The sequence below is a fragment of the Stenella coeruleoalba genome (genome assembly GCF_951394435.1).
Source record: "Stenella coeruleoalba genome assembly, chromosome: 12".
Taxonomy (NCBI): domain Eukaryota; kingdom Metazoa; phylum Chordata; class Mammalia; order Artiodactyla; family Delphinidae; genus Stenella; species Stenella coeruleoalba.
Genome location: NC_137158.1, coordinates 81,243,937 through 81,269,666, shown reverse-complemented (window position 1 = coordinate 81,269,666; position 25,730 = coordinate 81,243,937). Strand labels below are relative to the sequence as shown.

The 25,730-nt window shown below is 38.9% G+C and overlaps 1 protein-coding gene across 2 annotated transcripts in view; it reads left to right on the top strand.

Annotated features, from left to right (window-relative positions):
• The window catches only part of SERAC1 (serine active site containing 1), an 89,090-nt gene that overhangs the window by 37,360 nt on the left and 26,000 nt on the right, over positions 1 to 25,730 (top strand). For both annotated transcript variants that reach the window (XM_079939359.1, XM_079939358.1), the window contains exons 2-8: positions 5,353 to 5,451; positions 7,953 to 7,989; positions 10,560 to 10,696; positions 13,267 to 13,356; positions 14,617 to 14,748; positions 16,468 to 16,589; positions 17,586 to 17,714. In XM_079939359.1, the coding sequence (XP_079795485.1) occupies positions 5,361 to 5,451; positions 7,953 to 7,989; positions 10,560 to 10,696; positions 13,267 to 13,356; positions 14,617 to 14,748; positions 16,468 to 16,589; positions 17,586 to 17,714 (738 nt within the window). In that variant the 5' untranslated portion in view covers positions 5,353 to 5,360. The remainder of the gene's footprint in view (positions 1 to 5,352; positions 5,452 to 7,952; positions 7,990 to 10,559; positions 10,697 to 13,266; positions 13,357 to 14,616; positions 14,749 to 16,467; positions 16,590 to 17,585; positions 17,715 to 25,730) is intronic.

Below are 25,730 nucleotides of genomic sequence, written 5' to 3'. Positions count from 1 at the left end.
AATTGAGTTTGGCTCTTTTCGGGTGATATTGCATGTTGTTCACTTATATTTATAAGTTTAATCCTTTAAGATTAAAACTTTGGTTTTGAAGGAAAATGAAAAAAAAAAAAAAAAAAAAAGACCTGTATGCAGAAAACTATAAGACACTGCTGAAAGAAATTAAAGATGATACAAACAGATGGAGAGATATTCCATGTACTTGGACTGGAATAATCAATACTGTGAAAATGACTATACTACCCAAAGCAATCTACAGATTGAATGCAATCCCGATCAAATTACCAATGGCATTTTTTTACAGAGCTAGAACAAAAAATCTTAAAATTTGTATGGCGACACAAAAGACCCTGAATAGCCAAAGCGGTCTTGAGGGAAAAAAACGGAGCTGGAGGAATCAGACTCCCTGACTTCATACTATACTACAAAGCTACATCAATCAAGACAATATGGTACTGGCACAGAAACAGAAATATAGATCAATGGAACAGGATAGAAAGCCCAGAGATAAACCCACACACCTATGGTCAACTAATCTATGACAAAGGAGGCAAGGATATAGGATGGAGAAAAGACAGTCTGTTCAATAAGTGGTGCTGGGAAAACTGGACAGCTACATGAAAAAGAATGAAGTTAGAACTCTCCCTAACACCATACACAAAAATACACTCAAAATGGATTAGAGACCTAAATGTAAGACCGGACACTATAAAATTCTTAGAGGAAAACATGGGAAGAACACTCTTTGACATAAATCACAGCAGGATCTTTTTTGATCCACCTCCTAGAGTAATGGAAATAAAAACAAAAATAAACAAATGGGACCTAATGAAACTTAAAAGCTTTTGCAAAGCAAAGGAAACTACAAACAAGACGAAAAGACAACCCTCAGAATGGGAGAAAATATTTGCAAACCAGTCAACAGACAAAGGATTAATCTCTAAAATATATAAACAGCTAATGCAGCTCAATATTAAAAAAAGCAAACAACCCAATCAAAAAATGGACAGAAGACTTAAATAGACATTTCTCCAAAGAAGACATACAGATGGCCAAGAAGCACATGAAAAGCTGCTCAACATCACTAATTATTAGAGAAATGCAAATCAAAACTACAATGAGGTATCACCTCACACCAGTTAGAATGGGCATCATCAGAAAATCTACACATAATAACTGCTGGAGATGGTGTGGAGAAAGGGGAACCCTCTTGCACTGTTGGTGGGAATGTAAATGGATACAGCCACTATGGAGAACAGTATGGAGGTTCCTTCAAAAACTAAAAATAGAATTACCATGTGACCCAGCAATCCCACTACTGGGCATATACCCAGAGAAAACCACAATTCAAAAAGACACATGCACCCTGATGTTCATTGCAGTGCTATTTACAATAACCAGGTCATTGAAGCAACTTAAATGCCTATCAGCACACGAATGGTTAAAGAAGATGTGGTACATATATACAATGGAATAGTACTCAACCATCAAAAGGAATGAAATTGGGTCATTTGTAGAGACGTGGATGAATCTAGAGACTGTCATACAGAGTGAAGTATGTCAGAAAGAGAAAAACAACTATTGTATATTAATGCATATATGTGGAACCTAGAAAAATGGTACAGATGAACCATTTTGCAGGGCAGAAATTGAGACACAGACGTAGAGAACAAACGTATGGACACCAAGGGGCAAAGCGGTGGGGGAGTGTTGGTGTTGGTGTGATGAATTGGGAGATTGGGATTGACATATAAACACTAATATGTATAAAATGGATAACTAATGGGAACATGCTGTATAAAAAAATAAGTAAAATAAAATTTAAAAATTAAAAAAAATTAAAAATGGAGGAGATTGCCAAAAAAAATAATTCCCAATAGCCAAGATAATCCTGCCAAGAATGGGGGCAGGGGTACTCACTCTAGAACCTATCAAGGCTTATTTTAAAGGTATAATAATTAAGAAAGGTGTTATATTATTGATGCAGGGTTAGACAAATATGTTAGTGGAACAGAATTCTCCAGAAATGGACCCTAGGTAGATTAGACCTTGGTGTAGGGAAAAGTCATTTCTAATCAATAGGGAAACTATGGTTTAGTAATAAATGGTCTTGGGATATTTGATTGCTAGAGTATGATGATTTGACTTTAGACATCCTGGGTTTTAGGTGTTTGTGGTGCTTCAAGGTGCAAATATGCATTAGGCAGTTGAATATATGTGCTTAGCAGAGAGACTTGAGTTAGTTATAGAGACTTGGGAATCAAAAGCTTACAGGTAAAGCTTTGTGATGAAAACACTGAAATTATTTAGCACGAGAATATAACATGAGGAAAATAGAAGAGCACAGGCGGAACCCACTGAAACACTAATATTTAAGGGCTGGGTAGAGGCAGCAGAGACAACTGTAAGCTCAGTAAGAGCAGGGAGTTGTGCTGCTTTATTCACATCTCAGGTGTCCATCACTGACAGGTGGTAGATGCTCAATAACTGAATAACTCTTTGTTGAATGAGTAATGGGATGGAGCAGCCAGTAATAGGGGAATCAAACTAGAAAACCAGGTGTCATAGTAGCTAGAGGAGACAAGGAGGGAGTAGTCAAATGCTTTAGACAAAGACAGTAAGATGGTGACTGAAAAGCGGATTTAGCAGCAAAGATGTCACTGACTGGTGACCTTGGGGAGGGCTGTTTCAGCGCTGGAGGAAGACACACTGGGGAAAGAATCTTAGGAAAGGGAGGTGAGAGAAGTGGCAATAGCTGGAGGGCACTTGGGTAGACTGAGGTTTTACTTTTTTTTTTCCAATTGTTTGTTTTTGTGTTTTGATGGGAGCATATTGGACATCCAGTATTTAGGGGCGAGGAGTAGAAAGAGCTGATAGAGAGGGAGTGTGTGAAAATTAAGAAGAGAAAGACAGATAATGAATCAAGGTCCACATGGAAGGGAAAAAATGATATCTAGAACATAGATGGTACATTTCCCTTTGAAAAAGGGATGAGACCTTTTCCTCAGAAACAGGAAAGAACAGTGCAGATAAAAATCCATTTGGAATCTGGAGAAGGCGATGCAGATAAAGATATGCAAGTCGGCCAGTGTAGATTTCCTGTGATATTAGGAAGCGTAGGCTTGAGGGTGCCTTACTTGCATGGGCCCCTGTGAGTGCTAGGAGTTACTAGGAGTTGTAATGTCTTAGGGAGGGAGGAACACCAGAGTGTAATCCTGAAGTATTTCTATGTAAGCATTTCTGACAAATTAGCTAATGAAATCCCAGAAGAAAGGTATCAAAATTTCTAAGACTCCAGTAATTTAGTGTGATATCTTTTCTCATTCTGAATCACTTTCATTTTAGTACCTAATTTGATGTTTGTGGTTTTGTGGTGTTTTTTTTTTTAAAGGAACCTCCCCTCTCTCTACTATTTGAATAAATGTTGATTCCTTCAATACCTGGATCAATCCCTGCTTGTAGGTATGGGGGCAGAAGTTGAGGGGGTTCAGAGTCATAATTTTCTGAGTGAAATAAGAGACAAGATCATTTGAAAAGGATGCAGGCAGGGTAGGACGCTTGGCAGACTATGTGGGTATTTTGAGTAGTCATCATGGGGATGAGAAGAAAACTGATTAAGGACAGGCAAAGTCATTCTGAGAGCACACTCCCAGTTTGCCTTTTGTCCCCCTGCCCCCAGTTTTGGCTGTCCAAGTGTAAGAACAGAGAAAACACATGTTTCAGGTTGGGGCTGCAGGATAGTAGAAAGAGGAGGACTCTGGTATGTTGAGGAAGCAGGTAGAGAGAGAGGTTGCAGTGATGCACCCTGGAGTCGAGGCTGGGCGGGGAAGGAAGTACAACCATGGGATGGATGCTCATCCCCGGAAAGCAAGGATGGATGGTTTATTGAGACTGGAGAGCAGTGAGCTGGAAATAGTCAAGACGCTGAGAGAGTTGAAAGAGAGTTAGAGTTAGTTTATTCTGGAAAAAGCTGAAAGAGCCAGTGATGTCATTTGAGGAAATCTAGAGGGAAATAAGATGAGGAAGTATATTTCCACTATACTCATTCAGATCCAGGACTTGGTGGGAGGGGAACCTGCTGGCGGGTGGTTTGTTTAAGTTAATACCGTGAAGGTTTTTAGGCCAGAGAAGTAATAGTAAACAATATTCGTATAATGTTTTATAGTTGACCACTTTCATAGTAGATGTTGGGATTGAAGGAAGCAGTATATTTTTGCTCTGCATTTTTGTTTTAGTCAAAAGTTTTCATGTAGTAACTAAAATGAAAATCTATACATAAACTCTTAGTTTACATCGCATTCTGCCTTGGTTTTATAAGCACCTACTTCGTTGCTGTCTTTGTATCATTTTTACCATTATCCTGTGTCTCATAGAGAAGTAGCAGAAACCCTTTAAACAGTGAGAAAATAAGATACAATGACCTTTAAAACAGTGACCTTTACAAGTTTATCTGTTGCCTAAACTAGTTTGCTTAGTTATCAATTGAGTTACTAGAATTACAAGAAAAAATGTTTAAGCTTTTTATTTTGTGTTATTGCTAACAGATTTTCTTACACATGTACACCAAGCAATTTTCCCCTTAATCCCTGTAAAGCTGCCAGAAGTTTTTAATGTATTAAACCAAAGACCATTTCTCACATGAGTTCCTCAAGGCATCTTCTTTCTTTTCTCTTATTGCAAAAGAAAAAAAAAGAAAGAAACGTCTCATCCAAAGACAATCTATGATTCTAGAATACTGAGTTGTTCTAGAAACCATTGCATCATATTTAGATCATCTTTACTCAGTTGATGAAATAGTTGAGCAAAAGGATAGTGATTAAATAGTTGGGCAACATCTCCTTCTTTGACAGGATGCCAACAAGTAACGATTACATTTCAAAGATTTTAAACAATGTTGGGTACCCTCTTGAAGGCCTTGGAGAAAAGCTAAACACTTCTATGGGTCCTAAGTATATCTTCCATTCAGAGCTGCTTTTCATTTCTGTAGGGACTTCAGTCACTAAAGATAAATATATCTATCTATATGCATATATATATTTTTAGAAGGCATTAACATTTTTTGATTCCTATATTGATATTCTGATTAATAATCTCTTTTCCTTTTTCCTACTAATCATTGTTCACAGTTGGACACAGTTTGAAGAATAATCATTGAGGTACTAGCAAAATACTATTCTAATAAGTCTGCTTTAAATTTTTAGGGGAGAAATTTTTTTTCTTTAATTGAAAACTTTTTTTCCAGGTCTTGAAAAATCTAACTCTGTGGGCAGTCTACTGTGATTGTGACATGTTCTTATAGTTAAGAGAAATGTTTTTAATTACATGCTAAATTAAACGTGTTATAATTGTTCTAAGCACACAGAATGTCCCTGGCTGCTTATTGCATCATCTGTTGCAGAAGAATGGGAACCTCAACTCCTCCGCCAAAAAGCAACACATATTGGAGAGATGTCAGTGAGTACAGTTTAAACAACAATATCTTCTTGTAGAAACAGTGATAGAATTGTGGTTAACTTTCCGGGGGTGTCCACAAAAACTTATTTAATCCATGATAAATCTCAAAGTTGTTTATGTCTTTTCTGTACTAAAGGTTCACCCCAAATTTGTACGCCCAGAGCCATGCATACTCCTTTTTCTTGGGAATCTTTTCCCTCCCCTATGTTTCCTGTCAGATTCATACTCATCCTTTTAAACTCAAGTGTCACTGCATTCTTTTTCAGCAGCCGTTTGTTAAGCTTCTGTAGAACATGGTGCCAGGCACATGTATTAGGTTCTGGGAATTCAGTGGTGAACCAGGAAGATGTTTTGCTTGCCCTACAGGAACTTAGGATCTAGCACCAATCTACTGTCTTTATTTGTAAATCTTTATTTACATTACTTATTACTAATCTTTATTTGTAAAATGAGAGTATTGGCCTAGGCCATCTTTCATTCATTCTACTATGTGCCAGGTACTATTACTAGGCCCAGAGGATACAGTATTGAATAAAATGAAGTCTCTGTCCTCATGGAGCTTCCTTTTGATCGGTAAGAAAGATCAGTTTTTAGGATAGATCTTTTTCATCTAGAAAATTCTGTGATTTTGTATTTTAAAAATAAAAAGAGGAGTGGGACAGAGAAGGGAGCTTTTCTTCTCTCATCATTTCTAGCAAAACACACTCAAGAGTAGTAAATACACTTTGGGGTAGGAGAAAAGGCTGTGAGTCTGTATTCTGTTTCCAGGGCTTAGTGAAAAGGAAACATCCTAGTAAGAAGAAACAGATGGCAGCAGTATAGGAGGAAATAAACTGGCCGTTCCCTGGGAAGTCCAGGAAGCCATCTTGGAATGAAAAAGGTCCCAGGAGGGGTTGCACAGTCAAGAAGCTCTGTGTGTCACAACTTTCGGTCTCATCCCTGCAGAGTTTCTGGAACTGCCCTCTTTCCTGTTCTGGAACCACTGGGTCCTAGAGTTAGGGAGGAATTTCCATCTCCCTTGGCTGATGCATAGGGAAGTTGATGGAGGAAAGTTCCTTATCCCTCAGTATGGAGGAGAAGTGTGTTCTTGGCAGCATAAGTTGAAGGTCTGAACAAAGGGCTACCTACCTCTATACATCCAACAAATTATAGGTTACATAGATATTCATGAGCTGCCTGCAGTCCCTAACCATCATGGGTAATATTAGTTAACATTGTGTTCAGTACATATAACAGAAACTAGACTATAATGGCTTAAATTAGTAAGGTTTTCATTTTTCTTACATAACAGGAAGTCAAGATGGAGACAGTTTAGGGCAGGAATCACAGTTTAGCAATTCTCTCGTCTTCCTGCTCTATTATCTTATTGTCCTCATGGTCACAAGTTGTTGCTGAATCCCAGGACATCAAGAAGGCAGAAAGACCAAAAGCCATGTTACGAGGCTTTGTCTTTTTATTTGGGGAGGGATCTCTCCCTATAGACTTCCATCTATATGTTTATATAGATGTATTACATGTCTCTCTATATATGTGTATATATATATATTGGCTACAGCTGTGTTGCACAGCCAGCCCTACCTGCAGAGGAGTCTTTAGGTAGTAATAAGGTATCTTCGAATATCTTTAGGTAGTAAAGAAATTTGAATATCTTTAGGTAGTAATGAGGTTGTGTTAGTAAGAATTAAGGGGCTTATGTGTATTGAATAGGCAGCTAGCTGTGTCTGCCACTAGGACTTTTTTTTTTTAATATTAAAAAGTTTTTTCCAAGTTCCAAACAAAAAATTTATAAATAAACTTGTAGAAAGTAACCTAAATATTTTTTAAAGATTTTTTTGATGTGGACCATTTTTAAAGTCTTTATTGAATTTGTTACAATATTGCTTCTGTTTTATGTTTCGGTTTTTTGGCTGTGAGGCATGTGGGATCTTAGCTCCCTGAATAGGGATCAAACCCGCACCCCCTGCATTGGAAGGAGAAGTCTTAACCACTGGACCACCAGGGAAGTCCCTAACCTATATTTTAAATGGGACTACCTATATATGGCACTTAACCACCAATTATAACATAATTTCTTTGGGAAGAATCATTTTGTGTCCCACTTCACAAACATAATCCCTTAATATAGTCTTAGGTAGTGATATGGAGAATTCTTCCCATTCCTTTATTTAACTGGTTGTGAACTAAAAAAAAGTCAGGACAGTTAGCTCCCTGGACATTGCATTCAGTGAAAGCACTTTAGGCCTGGCAGTATCAGTAGTGCAGCAAAACGAGGGTTTCTTACTGATTTAGTGTGGAGGATGGCAGAATAAGAAGAGGTGGAGGAAGGGGAGAATTAGTATGAAATATAGATTATATTTTGGACTCAGTGCTTATTGGTTCATTTTTTGTATCTGGGAATAGGAAGCCATGTGTTTATAGTAAATGATTATATTAACGGAAAGATATCAATTTTTCCAATTGATATTCATCACATTAACTTTTTTTCCCCTTTCTTTTTGAAGGAAATATAATAAAGTTTACTGGATCACTTATTTTAGGGTAAGTGTCAACTGTGAAATATTAACTGGCTTTATGATACTACTGTTTGAAATCTCAGTGGAAGTGATTTACAAGTAGCGTGGGGCACTGAAAGGGTACAGATTTTGGAATCTATAAACATGTGGATTCATCCCTGGTTAATCACTGGTTCTACCACTTCAGTGTTGTCTTGATCCGGTTACTCTAACTCCTGAGGAGTGTTTTCTCTTGGATCGAGGTGTACGATGGGGATTCTGCCCATCTGGCACTGTTTCTCTGAGGGAAGCACTTGGCATGTACAGAGCAGGCACTCACTAATTAGCTTTCACACACCTAAAATCACATCTTGTGTTAGGTTATAAAGAGGGTGAAGAAGGTAAAAATCAACTATAGTCAGAATTACTTTTGAACATCCTTTAAGTCACCATAAAGCTCTTATGAAAGGAAATTGAGATTGACTGAGAAAACCAATAGATTGACACTCTCATCTCATGCTGTTTCAGAGGCACATGCTTAATGACTGGAGTGACTGTCTTCCCCAAAATCGTTATTTTTCATTCTCTTTTCTTTCCTTTTTTTGGGGAGGCGGAGGATATATATGTTAAGTTTATGTCTAATACTGTTCTAGTGTTTTTGTTAATAATATTCTTTTTCATTAGTATAAATATAAAATCAACTCTTAGATGCTAAAATGATAAAGGAAATATATTTGGCATTTTATCCAAATACGTACATTTCTCCATGACATTGTAAGGTAAGACAAAACATATTTAGATGATTTTTTCTTTTGACTCATTCCAGGCAAAAGATAAATGTATATTCTTTTCTATAGTGCAATTTCTTTGTTTATATCACAGTTATATTCAGGAATATAGTGAAAATTAATCACAATTTCTGGAAAAGAGTTTTGTCTTTCATGGAAAGCATGATAAAAATACTGAATAGATTTGTTCTTTTTGGCTGCTCAGATAGATTCCCCAGGAGAGGTGATGATTCTTGAGAGCTTTCTCTCTATTCTTCTGGTACTGGCCAGTGTCTGGCCTTTCTGTCTTACTTGCTTTTGCTTTAGGGTGGGAGGCTCAGAAAAAGACTTGATAAAACTGTGTGTTTCTAAGTTGTGAATCCAGACAGAGTGCAGCCTTTGTGTCTGGATTTAGTGTAGGTCAATCTGATTAGGGGAAAATCCTTCATTTTAGGAGACACAACATTGTATTTCACTTTTTTTTTTCTTTCCAGTTTTCTTTTTTTTTTTTGGCTGCACCGTGCAGCTAACAGGATTTTAATTCCCCAAACAGGATTGAACGCGGGCCCTCGGCAGTGAAAGTGAGGACTAACCACTGCATGGAATTACAGTGCAGTAATACAGGAATTCCCTGTATTTCACTTTTAAAAAAAAAAATATTTATTTATTTATTTTTGGCTGCGTTGGGTCTTCTTTACTGTGCGTGGGCTTTCTCTAGTTGCGGCGAGCGGGGGCTACTCTTCCTTGTGGTGCGCGGGGCTTCTCATTGCAGTGGCTTCTCCTGTTGTGGAGCATGGGCTTTAGGCACACAGCCTTCAGTAGCTGTGGCTCGCGGGCTCTAGAGCGCAGGCTCAGTAGTTGTGGCGCACGGGCTTACTTGCCCCGTGGTATGTGGGATCTTCCCAGACCAGGGTTCGAACCCGTGTCCCCTGCATTGGCAGGTGGATTCTTAACCACTGAGACACCACTACGTCCCCTGTATTTCACTTTTAATATTTGATTTTAGGTATAACTCTTAGGAGAGGAGAAATTTTCATATGCTGGTGATAAAGAGTACAAATTGGCTAATCTTTGGAAAAAAACAGTTTGGCACTATCTAGTAAAGTTGAACAATATATATACTTTCAGAAAGTCTGCAGTTTTACTTCTAGATATGTATCCTAGAGGAACATATACACATGCATACAGTGTAGATGTATACAATGTGTAACAGTATTATTTGTAATAGACTCAAGCTATCGATAGAAATTCCCTAAATTGCCCATCTGTGGTAGAATGGATAAATAAGTTGTAGTATAGCTATACAATGGATGAATCACATACCATGTGAAAATATAAATGCATGAACTCCAGATACATGTAACAACATGGATGAATCTCACAAACAGAAGGTGAACTAAAGAGTACATACAGTGTGATTTCATTCCTGTGAAGTTCACAGATAGACAAAACTAAGCCCCGTTGTTTAAAGGTTCATGTTTAGGTGGTGAACCGTAAAGAATAGCAAGGATATTACTATAATAAGACCCAGAATAATAGTCAGCTATAGAGATGAGAGAGTGGGTCAGGATCAGAGAGGGATGCGCTGTGGGCTTCTAGGTACTGTTAATGTTTTTTTTGCCTGGGTATGGTATTGCAGCTATTTATTATTATTTGTAAGCTGAAATGTGTGTATACATTTATACATATATATGTATAATGTGTGTTATATGCACATTACTGTGTATACGTTGTGTTTCCCAATAAAAAAGAAAGAAAAAGTTCTACAAAAAGCTTAATTAAAAAAAGAGTGGCTCCTGTGTTATATTTAGATCATATATTTATGATGAATTTTTTGTTTCTTTTTAAGAGGTTCTTTATTTATTACATATGAAGTTCTGGCCTTGAAGAAGTCTTTGACATTAGATACTCAAGTGGTAGAAAAAGAAAAAATGAAGTCATATATATATGTGCACACAGTTTCTTTAGATAAAAGAGAAAATCACGGTAAGTTTATGGTAAAGTAATCCCATCTTCATGAAAAATGGAAGCTACTTATTGAATTTAAAAATGAGTATTTAGGAATGTAAATTCGTACAAACACTATGGAAAACAGTATTGAGATTCCTTAAAAAATTAAAAATAGAACTACAATAGAACCAGCAATGCCACTCCTGGGTATTTATCCAAAGACAATTCTAAAAGATTATGCACCCCTCTATTCACTGCAGCATTATTTACAATAGTCAAGATATGAAAGCAACCTAAGTGCCCATCAGTAGATGAATGGGTTAAGAGGATGTGGTACATATATACAATGGAATATTACTCAGCCATAAAAAGGAATGAAACCTTGCCATTTGCAACAACGTGGATAAACCCAGAGGATATTATGCTAAGTGAAATAAGTCAGAGAAGGACAAATGCTGTATTATTTCACTTATATGTGGAATCTAAAAATAAAACATGAATAAACATAACAAAACAGAAACAGAATCGTTTCTACAGAGAACAAAGAGGTGGTTGCCAGAGGGGTGGGGTGAGGGGAGGAGAGAAATAGGTGAGGGCGGTTAAGAGGTACAGACTTCTGGTTACAAAATAAATGAATTATGGGTATGAAGTGTGGGGAATGTGGTCCATAATTATGCAATACCTTTGTATGGTAACAGATAATAACTGGACTGAGCATGGTGATCATTTTGAAATGTATAGAAATATGGAATCACTGTGTTGTATACCAGGAACTAACACAGTGTTGTAGGTCATTATACTTCAAAAACAAACAAACTCATAGAAACAGGGATCGGGTTTGTGGTTACCAGAGGTGGGGCATGTGGGGGAAGGGGAATTGGATGAAGGGGGTCAAAATGTACAAACTTGCAGTTATAAGGTAAATAAGTACTAAGGATGTCATGTATAACATTAATAAATATAAATGTAATTAACACTGCTGTATGTTATATATGAAAGTTGTTAAGAGAGTGAATCCTAAGAAGTTCTCATTACAAGGAAAACATTTTTTTTCTTTTTCTTTGATTTTGTATCCATATGAGATGATAGATGTTCACTAAACTTGTTGTGGTAATCATTTCATGATGTTTGTAAGTCAAATCATTACGCTGTTTACCTTAAAGTTATGCAGAGCTGTATGTCAATTGTATTTCAGGAAAACTGGAAGAAAAAAACTATAAAAAATAAAAAAATGAGTATTTAAAGCACAATATTAATAAAATAGGTTCAGCTAACTCTATGAATCACCAAACCCTATGAGAACCAAGTTCCTAAAGAATTAATTGAAGATAAAATTTTGGACTTTCATATTTAACCCATATTTGCAGCTCTCCTATAACTAAGTCAGGTGAAGACTAGCCAGCTTTTTTTTTTTTTTTTGCGTTACGTGGGCCTCTCACTGTTGTGGCCTCTCCCATTGCAGAGCACAGGCTCCGGACGCGCAGGCCCAGTGGCCATGGCTCACGGGCCCAGCCGCTCTGCGGCATGTGGCATCTTCCCAGACCGGGGCACGAACCCGTGTCCCCTGCATCGGCAGGCAGACTCTCAACCACTGCGCCATTAGGGAAGCCCTAGCCAGCTTTTTTAATCTAAACTTGGAGTTCCTCACCTTCATGAGACCTGTCGGTTTGGAGGCTTGTCCTCAGTTTAGCAAGCATAAAAACATGATTTTGTCACTTAGCTCAGAGGTATTTTTGCTCTAAGGCATTTATTCATGCACACTAAACTCATGAGATGGATTCACAAGTATGAATACCAACTTATTTACAGAGGGAAAAAATCTGTCGTTAAGGCTGGAAAACCTGTCTTTACTAGTCAGAACACTCCCCTTCTCCATATTTTGGTCACATGGAAACCCAATTAGTAATCAGACGATTGCTTGGTGAACATGAGATTTGGGGGCAGAGGAGTATCTTTTCATCAGGATATGGGTAGCTTGGGGAGTCATCACACTAGATTTACAGCTGCCTGTTCTACACTGTCAGCCAGAATAAGCATGCCTGTGAGCACTTTACATTCCCTGAGTGGGCAGGTTCTGCTGCTCCCCTGTCTACAGCTATATGTATCACCACTCTCTCCTGTTTGTGTTTATTGTTATTTCACCTTCCTATTTCAACGTGCTTTTATCGTGTGTTACAATTTCAATTACACAGATAATTTTTATAGCATATAATTTACCTATATAGTAAAGCTTAATCTCATTAGTAAGGTATCTCTAAATTTCACTTTGAGAGTGGTATTTTTAAGTGACATTTTCCTGAATGTAGTTAATCCTATGTTGTATATGAGGATTTTTGTTAGTTTTAGTTAGTGTTTTTGCTTTTGATTTGTTTTTAACTTTTTCGCTGACTAGGAAAGCAGTGTTTTTTGGGGGATCTAGAGTTCTGTGTTCCCATAATGGTTTTAGTTGCTTTAAATAATGACAGTAAAAAGAGAAAGATGCTGTTTTATATTTTCTTTTTGAAAAAATTGGGGTTTAGTTTATACATTTTTTTCTTTGAAGTATTGGAGCATACATAGCATTAAGAGTACCTACTTGGTTTTATTTAAATTTGTAATCATTTTAGGAATCACCTACCAGGCAAGAAAAGAGCTTCACAAAGCAGTAAGAAAAGTATTGGCAACATCAGCCAGGATATTACGGGGTCCATTTGCTGGTAAGTATCACATATTTAACTGAGACTCCTTATCAGTAATCTGAAAGTCATTTGATGATCAACCTGAGATTTTTTTTCCCGTTTCTTATACTAACATTTATTATACCTATGGAAAATTGAGGAACATTATTCTGTTGGGCTATATTTAAGGGCTTGATGCCTTGGACTGTTTTCTTCCTTCTATCTTTATGGATGCATTGTTGTTTGTTAGATAGTTGTAAATAAATATTGAGACTCTTGATGAATATTTCAAAATTTAAAATTTGTTAGAAAATCACTCCCACTTTTTCATAATGAGAATATTGCATCAAAAATGTAGATTTCACAATCAGGCAAATCTGCATTGTGAAGCTAGCTATAAAAGAGCTGACCTGATCTCTTTAAAAAGTTGGCATCATGAAAAAAAAAGGTGGGAAAACTTTCTAGAATTAAGATACTAAAGAGACTTAATCAAATCCTGCTTTATAAAAAACCAGCTCTAAAGATATTTTGAAGACAATTGGAAAAATTTGAATATGGAGTTGGAATGAATTTTAGATGATTTGGAAGATTTTTGTTAGTATTTTGGGGTGTTAAAATGGCATTGTGATTATATAGGAGAATGCAGGCTTATTCTTAGGAGATGCATGTTGAACTATGAAAGGGTGGAATGTCATTATTTCTGCGCCTTTCTTTCACATAGTTCAGAAAAAAATACACAGTCATCCTGGGGAATTCCCCGGTAGTCCAGTGGTTAGGGCTTCACGCTTTCACTGCTGAGGGCCCGGGTTCGATCTCTGGTTGGGGAATTAAGATCCCACAAGCCATGCAGCATGGCAAAAAAAAAAAAAAAAAAAATACACACACGTCCATATAGATTAAGCAAATATGGCAAAATAATAACATTTATTAAATCTAGTTGTGGTAAGCATGTGGATGTCAATGTCAATTGGATGTCAATTATTCTTTTAATCTATCCCATATGCTTGATATTTCTCATAATAAAAAGTTTTTTAGGGAAAAGGAGCCAAAAAAAAAGATCTCATTGTGAAAGCAACGTAATATATAAAACAAAAGCACATACAAAATATATGTAACAAATAAAACAAAGTAATATGACAGAACTGAGAACAAACCTATCAGTCATTATCAACACCTGGAGATGGATATAACTTTCCTATTGTAGATTTAAAATATTTATAAATTACTGTCTTAAACGTGAGGATGAAAGTGTTGTTTTAACTGTTCACATTGTCTTTTTTTTTTTTTTTTTTAACAAAGACACCTTTAGTACAATTGACATAGAAGATCACGAATGTGCTGTGTGGCTGCTCCTGAGGAAAAGTAAGTCCGATGACAGAGCAGCGCGACTGCAGGCTGTGCAGGAAATGGCAGAGACCCGTCACTGGCATGGTAATGAAACCATCTGAACACATGGCACACCGTCAGCTAGCTCTTGATTTCTGATGTAAAAGAGAAGGGAAGGAGATACTAAGGAAGGAAAATAATTCAGGAAATATTAATATATGTAAAAAATATTTTCAAAAAAATTTAAAAGAAACTCTAGTGATAGAGAAAGTGTAAAACCTGCTGGCCTGGTAGTCATATTGTGTTTGGTAAGAACACCCTCAAAACTGAGGTAGATATATTTGTATAACTTCCTACCAGAATGAACTTTTACTTGATTGGAGAAACTCTTGATTCTGATAGTTATGGCCTAATGTGTCTGTGTTTTTTTTGGTTCCTATTTAATAAAATATATTTTAATTGCTGACTGCATCAAAGTTACATTTGCATTCACTTTGACAGTCTATTTGGCTTTAATACTAATACTTGGTCAAATGTGCCTAATTTGCGTGTGTATATTTGTTTTTTAAGGAAGATTTTAAATATTTAGTTGTATTTAAAATCGCAAGTTCTGCAGTAAAAGTACATGAGCAAGAGATCAGATCTGCTCTGAGTACAGGGGCTAAAGTACACTTTGTTAGTAGAGTCATCTTGTAAAAATGGGTAAACAAAAAAGAATGCTTTCAAAGAAAAATTTAGTCTCAGAATAAGATCTCTGTCTTCATACAAGTTAATTAGTTTGATTGAGTGGTGGCTATAATAATTTGTAATGTAAAAATAAGCTTATTTAATGTGAGTGGAGACTTAGAATAAAAATCTGATCTGTTTCAAAATCTGCCTTCCAGGACTCCATTTCAGACTTCTACTGTATCAGAAAAATCAAAGTTGGAGCCCTGGCATGTAGATTTTTTAAAAGTTCCCCACTTGATTCTGAAGAACTCACCCAAGTTATATAGTGCTATTATTAAAAAATGTCTCCTTCAGTGGCTGCAGTTTTTTTTTGATACATGTCCTTAGTCCATTTGGGATGCTATAACAAAATACCTTAGACCGGGTAGCTTATAAACAACAGAAATCTATTTCTCACAGTTTACTGGAAGCTGGGAAATATAAGATCTGGGTGCCAGCAGATTCTGTGTCTGGTGAGGACTGAGGGAGCTCTCTGGGGTCTCTTTTATAAGAGCACTAATCCCAGTCATGAGGGCTCCACCATCTTGACCTAATCACCTCACAAAAGTGCTACCTCCAAATACATTGGGGATTAGGTTTCAACACATGAATTTGGGAGGGACACAAACATTCAGTCTATAGCAATACATAAGAATGGAATGGTGAAATCATGAAGGCTAAAACAAAGTACTACTGTCTGGAACCTCAGATTATTCATGGGCTTCATGGAATGTCAAAGCACCATGTAGGTACCAGAGGATGACAGATTTAAACAGAACTCAGGTTTTTTGAGTAGTGATCAAAATAGCTTTTGGATGATGGAATTTTTTTTTTAAGGAGAAGTTAAATTGGTTCTGACCTATCAGTTTTCACATTTGAGGTTTATTTTTCTCAAAAAGGTTAGTTTGTGATATATCTAGATATAGGTTGAGAATTATGAGATCAGTCATGGAAATGTTGGATATTTAGCTTACGGTATTGTAAATGCAGTTGCAGTTAGAAGAAAAACTGGGAAATTTTGAATTACAAACTTGTCGTTTAAAAGTTAAGTTGTTCATTTAACCTTTGAAACAGCCATAAGCTAATTTGGGTACTCGCAATATACTTTTACAATAGATTACCAGTATAGGATAATTGCTCAAGCCTGTGATCTGAGAACGCTTATTGGTCTGGCACGAAGCAAAGATAGTGATCTTCGTTTTTTTCTCTGCCCACCTCCTTTGCCATCTTTAAAAGAAGTAAGTAAATAAAATAATCCAGTGAGTAAAAAATGTTTAATATATCATCTTCACTTTGGGTGCAAAATAACCATTCAAAAAGCAGTTTGTTGGCTACTTGTCACAGGCAGGTAAACTAGGGTTTAAACCTGCAATTGTAGTTTCCATTCCAAGATTTCTTGATTCCACAGGAGGTGCTATTTCTCCTAAATTATTTTCCCCTATGTGGAGCTGGGAGTCTCTATACACCAGAGGGTGGCTTCTTAGCATATCAGCATCCATAAATTGGTCCTTTGTTCTAAGGTTGCTATAGAACAGTTTTTCTCAACACTACTGACATTTTGGGCCAAATAATTCTTTGTTGTTGGAAGCTGTTCTGTACACTGTAGCAGCATCCCTGGCATCTACTCATTGGATGACAGTAGCACCCCTGAGTTGTAACAACCAAAAATGTCTCAGATATTGCTGAATATTTCCTGGGGTGCAAAACAGTCTCTGGAGAACTACTACATATAGATATTAATGTACTAATATACATGGATATTAATTGTTAACTACTAATATAGATATTAGAGCATGTTCCTTGAGCGCTTTTCTCAGACTTTTATAGAAAATGAAAATCTGAAAACTTGCAATGCGTTTTTGAAAAATAGAAAAACAAATTATTCTAGATATTAGTTATTAGAAAAAATCAGATAGGAACAAGTTCTGCATATTAAAAAGCCACCTTTAGTTAGAAAGAATGTAATAATTCATTTTGAGTCAAGATGTGAAGTAGCCTATGAGGTGAAAATCTTGAGCTATGCTTTGCAATAGGTCTTTCAGATTGAGTTAGCAGACATGAAAGTATAGAATTCAAAATTAAATGATTCTCTGCTTACCAGGGTGGTGGCTGTTTTCAAGACTAAAAGCACTGATTTACCTCTCCTGTTTTGTTTTGGCTTTATTCTTTGGGTACTTTTTGTTATACTCAATTGTGGAGTTTAATTATGAAGAATTTCTTTTCCTTTATTTCAGGATTCTTCCGTTGAAGAAGAGCTCAGACAGTTGCTGGCTTCTTTACCTCAAACAGACCTAGATGAGTGTATCCAGTATTTTACATCTTTGGCTCTGAGTGAAAGCAGTCAAAGTCTAGCTGCTCAGAAGGTTAGCTCATTTATTCATTCAGTAAATAGTTTTGAGTGCCCACTTTTCCAAGATATTGTGACAGGGACTTGCACTTAGAACTTCAGAATAGTCATTCATCCATGAACTGAATAAACATGCTGATTCCTGGTTGTGTGCCACACAATGGGCTAGGTGTTCAGGATAATGGGGAGACAGGTAAATAAACAAAGTCACAGAGTGTGTAAGAGAGATACAGGTTACTCTAAGAGCCCATCACTCTGTTTAAACCATAATTCAAAAAGAGTCATGTACCAAAATGTTCATTGCAGCTCTATTTACAGTAGCCAGGAGATGGAAACAACCTAAGTGTCCATCATCGGATGAATGGATAAAGAAGATGTGGCGCATATATACAATGGAATATCACTCAGCCATAAAAAGAAACGAAATTGAGTTATTTGCAGTGAGGTGGATGGACCTAGAGTCTGTCATACAGAGTGAAGTAAGTCAGAAAGAGAAAGACAAATACCATATGCTAACACATATATATGGAATCTAAGAAAAAAAAACATGTCGTGAAGAACCTAGGGGTAAGACAGGAATAAAGACACAGACCTACTAGGGAATGGACTTGAGGATATGGGGAGGGGGAAGGGTAAGCTGTGACAAAGTGAGAGAGTGGCATGGACATATATACACTACCAAACGTAAAACAGATAGCTAGTGGGAAGCAGCCGCATGGCACAGGGAAATCAGCTCGGTGCTTTGTGACCACCTAGAAGGATGGGATAGGGAGGGTGGGAGGGAGACGCAAGAGGGAAGAGATATGGGAACATATGTGTATGTATAACTGATTCACTTTATTATAAAGCAGAAACCAACACCATTGTAAAGCAATTATACTCCAATAAAGATGTAAAAAAAAAAAAAGACCATTTTAAAAAGGCTTCATAGGGGGCTTCCCTGGTGGCACAGTGGTTGAGAGTCTGCCTGCCGATGCAGGGGACGTGGGTTCATGCCCCGGTCCGGGAAGATCCCACACGCCGCGGAGTGGCTGGGCCCGTGAGCCATGGCCGCTGAGCCTGCGTGTCCGGAGCCTGTGCTCCGCAGCGGGAGAGGCCACAACAGTGAGAGGCCTGCGTACCACATAAAAAAAAAAAAAAATAAGGCTTCATAGGACGTACTCTGAAGTTGCATCTTGAAGAATGAATAGTAATTGACAAGGCTTTAAAATATTACCTCTATGTTGGTGATGCCTAAATTCAATATCTCTAGCCCTGTGTTCTCATCTAAGCTCTAGATTTGAATATTCAACCTCCTTCTTGACGTCTCTACTTGGATGTGTAATAGGCATCCCAACTTTACATGCCAAACCCACCCACACTCTGCAAAGCTCTTCCTCCTCTAGTCTTTTTCATTTTGGTAGAGGGCAGAGCACCCACCTAGTTGCTTAAGCTAAAGCCTAGGAATTCTGGATTCCTTTCTTCCAGGTTCACCTAATCAGCAGTTACTGTGAGCTGTTCCTTCAAGTATACCTTGAATCCCTTTGTCTCACCACCTTCACTGTAGCCACTTACTCCTGGCCACCATCATCTCTTCTTCGTAGTGTCCTGTTCATCTTGCTTTCTCTTCTTCCTTTCATTTAGAAATAATTTTAGAGTCTCTTTCATAGTCTTTTATTATTTCAGTTTATTGGGGGTTAATTCCTGTTTGTGGTGGCACAGACTCCCCCTTATGTTACATTGTAGATTAACATGTGTTCATCATTTTTACTGTGAGCTTATCTTTAGCCAGATTGATTGTTTTCTATGGGAGTCCCAAGCACCTCAGATTCTAAATTTATCTCTACAGAGCAGTTTTTGTGTTTGCTTCTTTTGGATACCCTAGGAGTTCACTGTTAGGGACTAGTTTTTTATATTGATTCCTTAGTTTGGAATTTCTGTAGCACATAGGTAGTATAAATTCAGATATATCTATGGATGGCAGAGTCTTAGGACTGTGATTTCTCACTCAAAGCCCCAAGCAGAAACAGGCTTCTTGTTGCTTTCATGGGCTGCTGGGCAGAGTTTTTCTAGACTTTCTTATAGACAAGGAGGCAATCTTTCCAAGGTTCTGCCTTTATATAGGGATCTCAAATCTAGCTCCCATAGAACGTGAGACTCAAAACCACACCTTCTGCACTGAACAAGTGTTAAAAGCCTATCCTGAGGTGCCTGCAGGAATTTTACATCATCAGCTATGTGCTTATCGCTTCTGCTGAATGTTCTGTTTTCAATTCTAGCACCCAAGGGTTTCCCTTTATTTATTTTTACTTTCTTTAGAGCTTGATTTTGTTTTATTTCATTTTTTTAAAAGATTTATTTATTGTTTATTTTATTTATTTTTGGCTGCATCGGGTCTTAGTTGCGGCACGCGGGATCTTCGTTGAGGCATGCAGGATCTCTCATTGAGGTGCGTGGGCTTCTTCTCTAGTCGTGGCGTGCGGGTTTTCTCTTCTCTAGTTGTGGCATGCAGGCTCCAGGGCGCATGGGCTCTGTAGTTTGTGGCGTGTGGGCTGTAGCTGAGGCACACGAGCTCAGTAACTGTGGCGCGCGGGCTTAGTTGCCCCGCGGCATGTGGGATCTTAGTTCCCTGACCAGGGATTGAAGCCGTGTCCCCTGCATTGTAAGGCGGATTCTTTACCACTGGACCACTAGGGAAGTCCCTGCGCTTGACTTTGTTTTAAAGTAGCTTTTGTTATTTATTTATTTATTTTTGCTGCACGTGGGCCTCTCACTGTTGTGGCCTCTCCCGTTGCGGAGCACAGGCTCCAGACGTGTAGGCTCAGCGGCCATGGCTCACGGGTCCAGCCGCTCCGCGGCATGTGGGATCTTCCTGGACAGGGGCACAAACCCGTGTCCCCTGCATCAGCAGGCGGACTCTCAACCACTGCGTCACCAGGGAAGCCCAGCTTTTGTTATATTTTATTAAACATGTTTGTCATGGGAGGTGCTCACCATGTCAACTAAAGAAAAACACACAACCTAAAGTTGTGAGTTAAGTTTTATTCAGGGGACCTTACTTAGGACTGTAGCCCAGGAAACAGCGTCTCATATAACTCTGAGGAACTGCTCCATAGAGGTAAGGGAGGAGCCAGAAATATTGAGTTTTGTTGGAAAAAAAAGCCACGTAGTTGAACATCATAGATTACTGCTAATCACAAAGAACAGACATCTCAAGTTAATGATTTTATGTAGGGGAAGATGCAAGAATCTGGGCTCACTGAAATTATTCCTTAGGTATGTACCTTAACCATCTAGGGCCAGTATTGAGCACAGAATCTTTCACGTTTCCCTCCGTCCTGAATTCCCCTCAGGCACACAGCGGGTGGGGGTGCTGCCTGGCTGAAGGCTTGATGGCGGGCGCATTGTTTGTTTTCTGTAATGGCAGGCTACGTTCTTTGTCCACAACTGGAAGCCAAGTTCACCATCTTGCTGGATCCAGAAAGCTTCCTTATCCTCCATCACCTCTGTGAGCTGCAGACACCACATCAACCTCTAGCCTCCAGTTTACCTCTCCAGTTCTGTGTCCTCACAGCAGCCAGGGTGACGTTATAAAAACACAAGTTAGATCCAGTCATACTCCTGCTTGAAGCCCTCCAAATGGCTTCCCATTACATGTTAAGTCTGAGCCCTTTACTTTTTGTGATCCAGGCATGGACTGGCCCTTGTTTACTGCTGTGCCTGCCCCTGGGGGTGGTGAGAAGATTGACAGGAAGGTGCCATTAGGCACAGTTACAGAGTGTAAAGTTTGTTTGGTGGCAAGGAGTCTGAAAACTGAAGGAAACCATGCATTAGGTGAGGAAGGCAGTGTCTGCAGTGTCATCAGAGCTCTGAGTGCTCCACGGGGAAGCTCCACTCCTTTGGAATAAGGCTGCCTTCAGATGGGAAAAGGCGCCCCTTCTGATGGAGGTGTTGGTGTTCTCTCCCCGCATCTCTTACTCCCATTGACTAGATGTAAATACCTGGCAGACAACTACCCACACACAGCAGAGGGCTTCTGAGTGAATCAAAGCAGCGTCCTAGGCGTAGCATCCTAAACAGACTCCAACTCCGGCCCGCCCGAGGGTGACTACTGAATGCCATTATTCTTGTGGTACCATTTCAGCAAGACTTTTGTCTTCGTAAAATACCTCTTATATCTCTAAGAGAAATCAAAACAAATTATAATCACTATTACTATAATAACTAATCAACTCAGTGAGGAGAAAGTATTTTATCAGCAAAACAAATCGTATTTTACATTCTTTTACCAGTTGAATTGCCAACTAAAAATTGGTACTCGCCATCTGCCTCTACAAGGATTAAGTCACTGGCCACTGCAGCCACTGACCATCAACACAGCCTGAAAGGAGTTCAGGGCGGAGATCGGGAATGAGGTGCTCGGTGCTCTGGGAAAAACTGGCAGAACAGGCCTTCAGATAGTTAGACATTTTCAGGAGAAGATTTTATGAGCCCAGGTTCTTGCATCTCCTCGTATCTAGAAAAGCACTAAAATCGTTAGTGGTGACAACTGCTCCTCGTGACGAGCAGCAAGCCTCGGGCAACATGTGTGCTTGACAGCACGTCCTCCCTTCTCTAAAATCATACACAATACTGACCTTTCCCCCTGACCTCTTTGGAGCACTTCCTCCAAGCTGTCTGAGATGCTGTCTCCCTGGGCTATAGTCCTCATTTTGCCCCAAATAAAACGTAACTCACAACTCTCACGTTGTTCATTTTTTTCAGTCAACAGAATGATTTGTCTTTTCCTCATCTCTGTGTTTATGAAAAATTCGGGACATATCAGTAGATATGACTTCTCTAGTATACTTTTTATAATTCCTCCTTTCGACCGTGTCTTGGAGTCGCTCCAGTGAAGTGTAGTCATTGTTTTCCTTTTGATGCTCGGAGCGCCTCTGCCTGGCCACCAGAACCTGTTCCTTAGGCTGACCTCATTATCCTTTTAAATTCCATCCCCAAGGTGGCAGTGAGAGCACCTTTGTTTTCTGAGAGTAAGATGTCCCTGGCTCTTCTTGATTCTCCTGCCCTGCAAAGAGCGTCAGCTGCTCCTGCAAGGCATCCCACCCACTGCCCGCTCCCACTGCTGTCATTCACTTCTCTCCTCGTTCCCGTGCCAGAGCTCCTGGTACCTGGCCTGATGTTCCTCATTTTCAGCACAGAAGATGTTCTGCTCATTACTATTCAGTTACCATCCCTCTGCCTTTGATAGTGTTCTGTCACCTTCTACAGTGTTTCCGTACCTTTTGCTAAGTGAAGAGGAGAGTGGTTGAATACGCTATGCCACTTCTTTTCTGCCCAGAAGTCATGGCCTCAGCCTGCAGTTTAAAGAAGGAGCACATCTTTAGTTAGTTTAATATTGAAATAAATGTTTAATTTCCATTCTGAGGTTCCATCTCATCAGATCAGTAAGCAACTCCATCGTACTTACTCTTATTTCCCCACCCCCTCCCCAGTTGAGTCAGGCTCTGGATTTTTTTATATGCCAGTAAGTTGGGGATGAAGGAGTGGGAGGGGCATCCATCTGGCTTTTAGTGATCTGATCAGTTTATGACAGACCCGTCCCATGATAATCCCCAGGCTCCCTTCAAGTGGAGTGAGCTGCTTCTGTACAAAACTGCTCACGTGAAGAGCTTCCTCTGGGCTTTAGCAGATAGCCTACAGTTATGATCGGGTTTAGAGCAGGGCTTCTTCATCTCTGTACTCCCAAAGTTGCATCCCTTTGGTGATTTGGTAAAGTCTATGAACTCATTTCTAGATGCATAAAATACAATTCATAGCATTACATGGGAGACCAATTATATTGAAATATTGTTATCAAAATAAAAAACTTGTAATATAATTAATATACGTACTTCAATTTCAAACTTAAAGAATTGCAACAATAATACATTTCACTAGATTTGCCAATTATTCATATTTTATCCCATTTGTTTTATCATTCCCCATTTACTCTCCCTCTTTCTATAGATATATTTTTATATGTCTATTTACACACGTTTGCTGTTTCCACCCTGAACCTTTTGAGACTTAGATGCAGTGTCGATTTTAGGTCACCAGTGTGAGAATGTGCACTTGGCATGCAAAGGAACGATGAGCATAATGTTCCTTTCAGATAGCTGCAGCAAGTGACATGCGGTGGGGAAATAGCTGCGCTTTCTGTTGAGAGTCACACAGACTGCAGCTGTTTCTGTGGTTTATTGTCTGTGTTTATAATTGAATACAATGAAAAATTTTAGTTAAGTGTTAGGAAGATAAAGATGTAATTTTTTCCCAGCCAAGCTTACTTCCTCTCTCCCCTGAATTCTATCTACCCAGACCCTTAAGGATGACCTGGGTTACAAACTCATGCTTTACAATGAACGTCATTTACGCCGTTAGTTTGCACAAGTTGCAGAGCTCTAAGGTTGTAATTTTTTATGAAGAAACACAGAGATTAGCTCTCACACACATTAAAACAAAGGGACCCACAACCACAGCTAGAAGCAGTATCAAAACTCCCCATCCTCCCTGCGCCCCACCCACCCTGGCAGTGAGTTGCCTTCCCTCCTTTTATTCTTTCTGTTCATTGGGAGAACTGGGTCAGTGAGAGTGAAAGCACTTCTCCCACATCTGTCACCTCCTCCCACATCTAAAGCCTTGGTAGCTATCCAAGATCTGCCTGGGAATTTGTTGACTGCAGTTCTGGTGGGAGGTCGGGGGACAGGCCAGGGTGGTCCTTGGTCTTCTACTATCCCAGATATAACTATCAAGATCGCTCCTTCTTTGATGTCAGGATCCGGGTTTCAGTCTTGTTTTGGTTTTTGTTACCATCTGGACACTCCCCATCAGTCAGCTTGTCTCCAGTTTCAGCATTGGTTAGAGGACCTCAGGTGAATGTGACCTAGAGCCTAAGGATGCAACCAGGGATGCAGAAGTTTGGACATTTTAGATTGTGATTTCTTTTTGATCTAATGTGGCAAACTGCCTGGAGTCAAGAGAACAGTGGGTATGGTGCATTGAAATGACTTCCCATCATAAAGCTTTTGTGGTCTTGGCTGAGGACAATCCAGCTAAAATCTTGCATTTCTAGTATTATCACCTTCCCTTGTAATTTCCCAGAGTCTCTCTGAAGTCAGCTAAGCCATTAAGGTCTGAAGTCCTTGCATCAAGACACTTCTAACATCCACCTGCATAAGTATAGCAATGGGTTGTGATTGAGAGGAAGATGCCAATAGATGGGGTTTAAGGATGGGAGATTTCTTTAATGCCAGAGGATTTGGAAACCTACAGAGATGCTTACACAAAACAGGAGACTATGCAGCTTGCTTTTAGAGGGATGGATAAGCTTCCAAGGTTCTGCAAGTTCCTCATGATGTACAGCTGCGCAGATCAAGGATTCCTTCTGTTGGGATGAACCCATCATTGTCATCTGCGAACTCCCTGTACCTTCCCTCCTTCCTTTGGTTATGGGTAAATCTGCTCATCCGGTGTAAGTAACAGAGACAAAGCAAACCGCTCATTTCTAAGTGTTTGTAGGAGAACAGATAATTATTTTCAGACATTGCATCTCTTAGCAGGCCTCAGCGTCAGCTTGCCTGACTCTGTTTCTTTACCACCTTTCTGACCCTCCCCTCCCCTCCCTCCCTCATGCACACTGCACCAGCCACACTGGCCTTTTCTTTCCATTCCCTAAACTTGCTCATTGTGTATCTACTTGTGTTCCCTCTGCCTGGACTGCTTTGCCACCGGCTTGTCACATGGCTGCCTCCTTCTTGTCCTTCAGATCTCTGCTTGTCAGCTCCTCAGAGAGACCTTCCTCTTTATCTCAAATGTTTGTTGCATTTATTGCCCTTCATAGCATTATTCCCATTCTGTAACTATTTTATATATTTATTTGCTTGCTTATTTGTTTTTCTCTTCTGTTTTTCTCTTTCTTCTTCTGATTTCTCTTGTAATCTCCCCAGTACCAAGTACAGTACCTCAGACACAATATGCTCTCAATAAATATTTACTGAATAATGAATGGATGAATCAT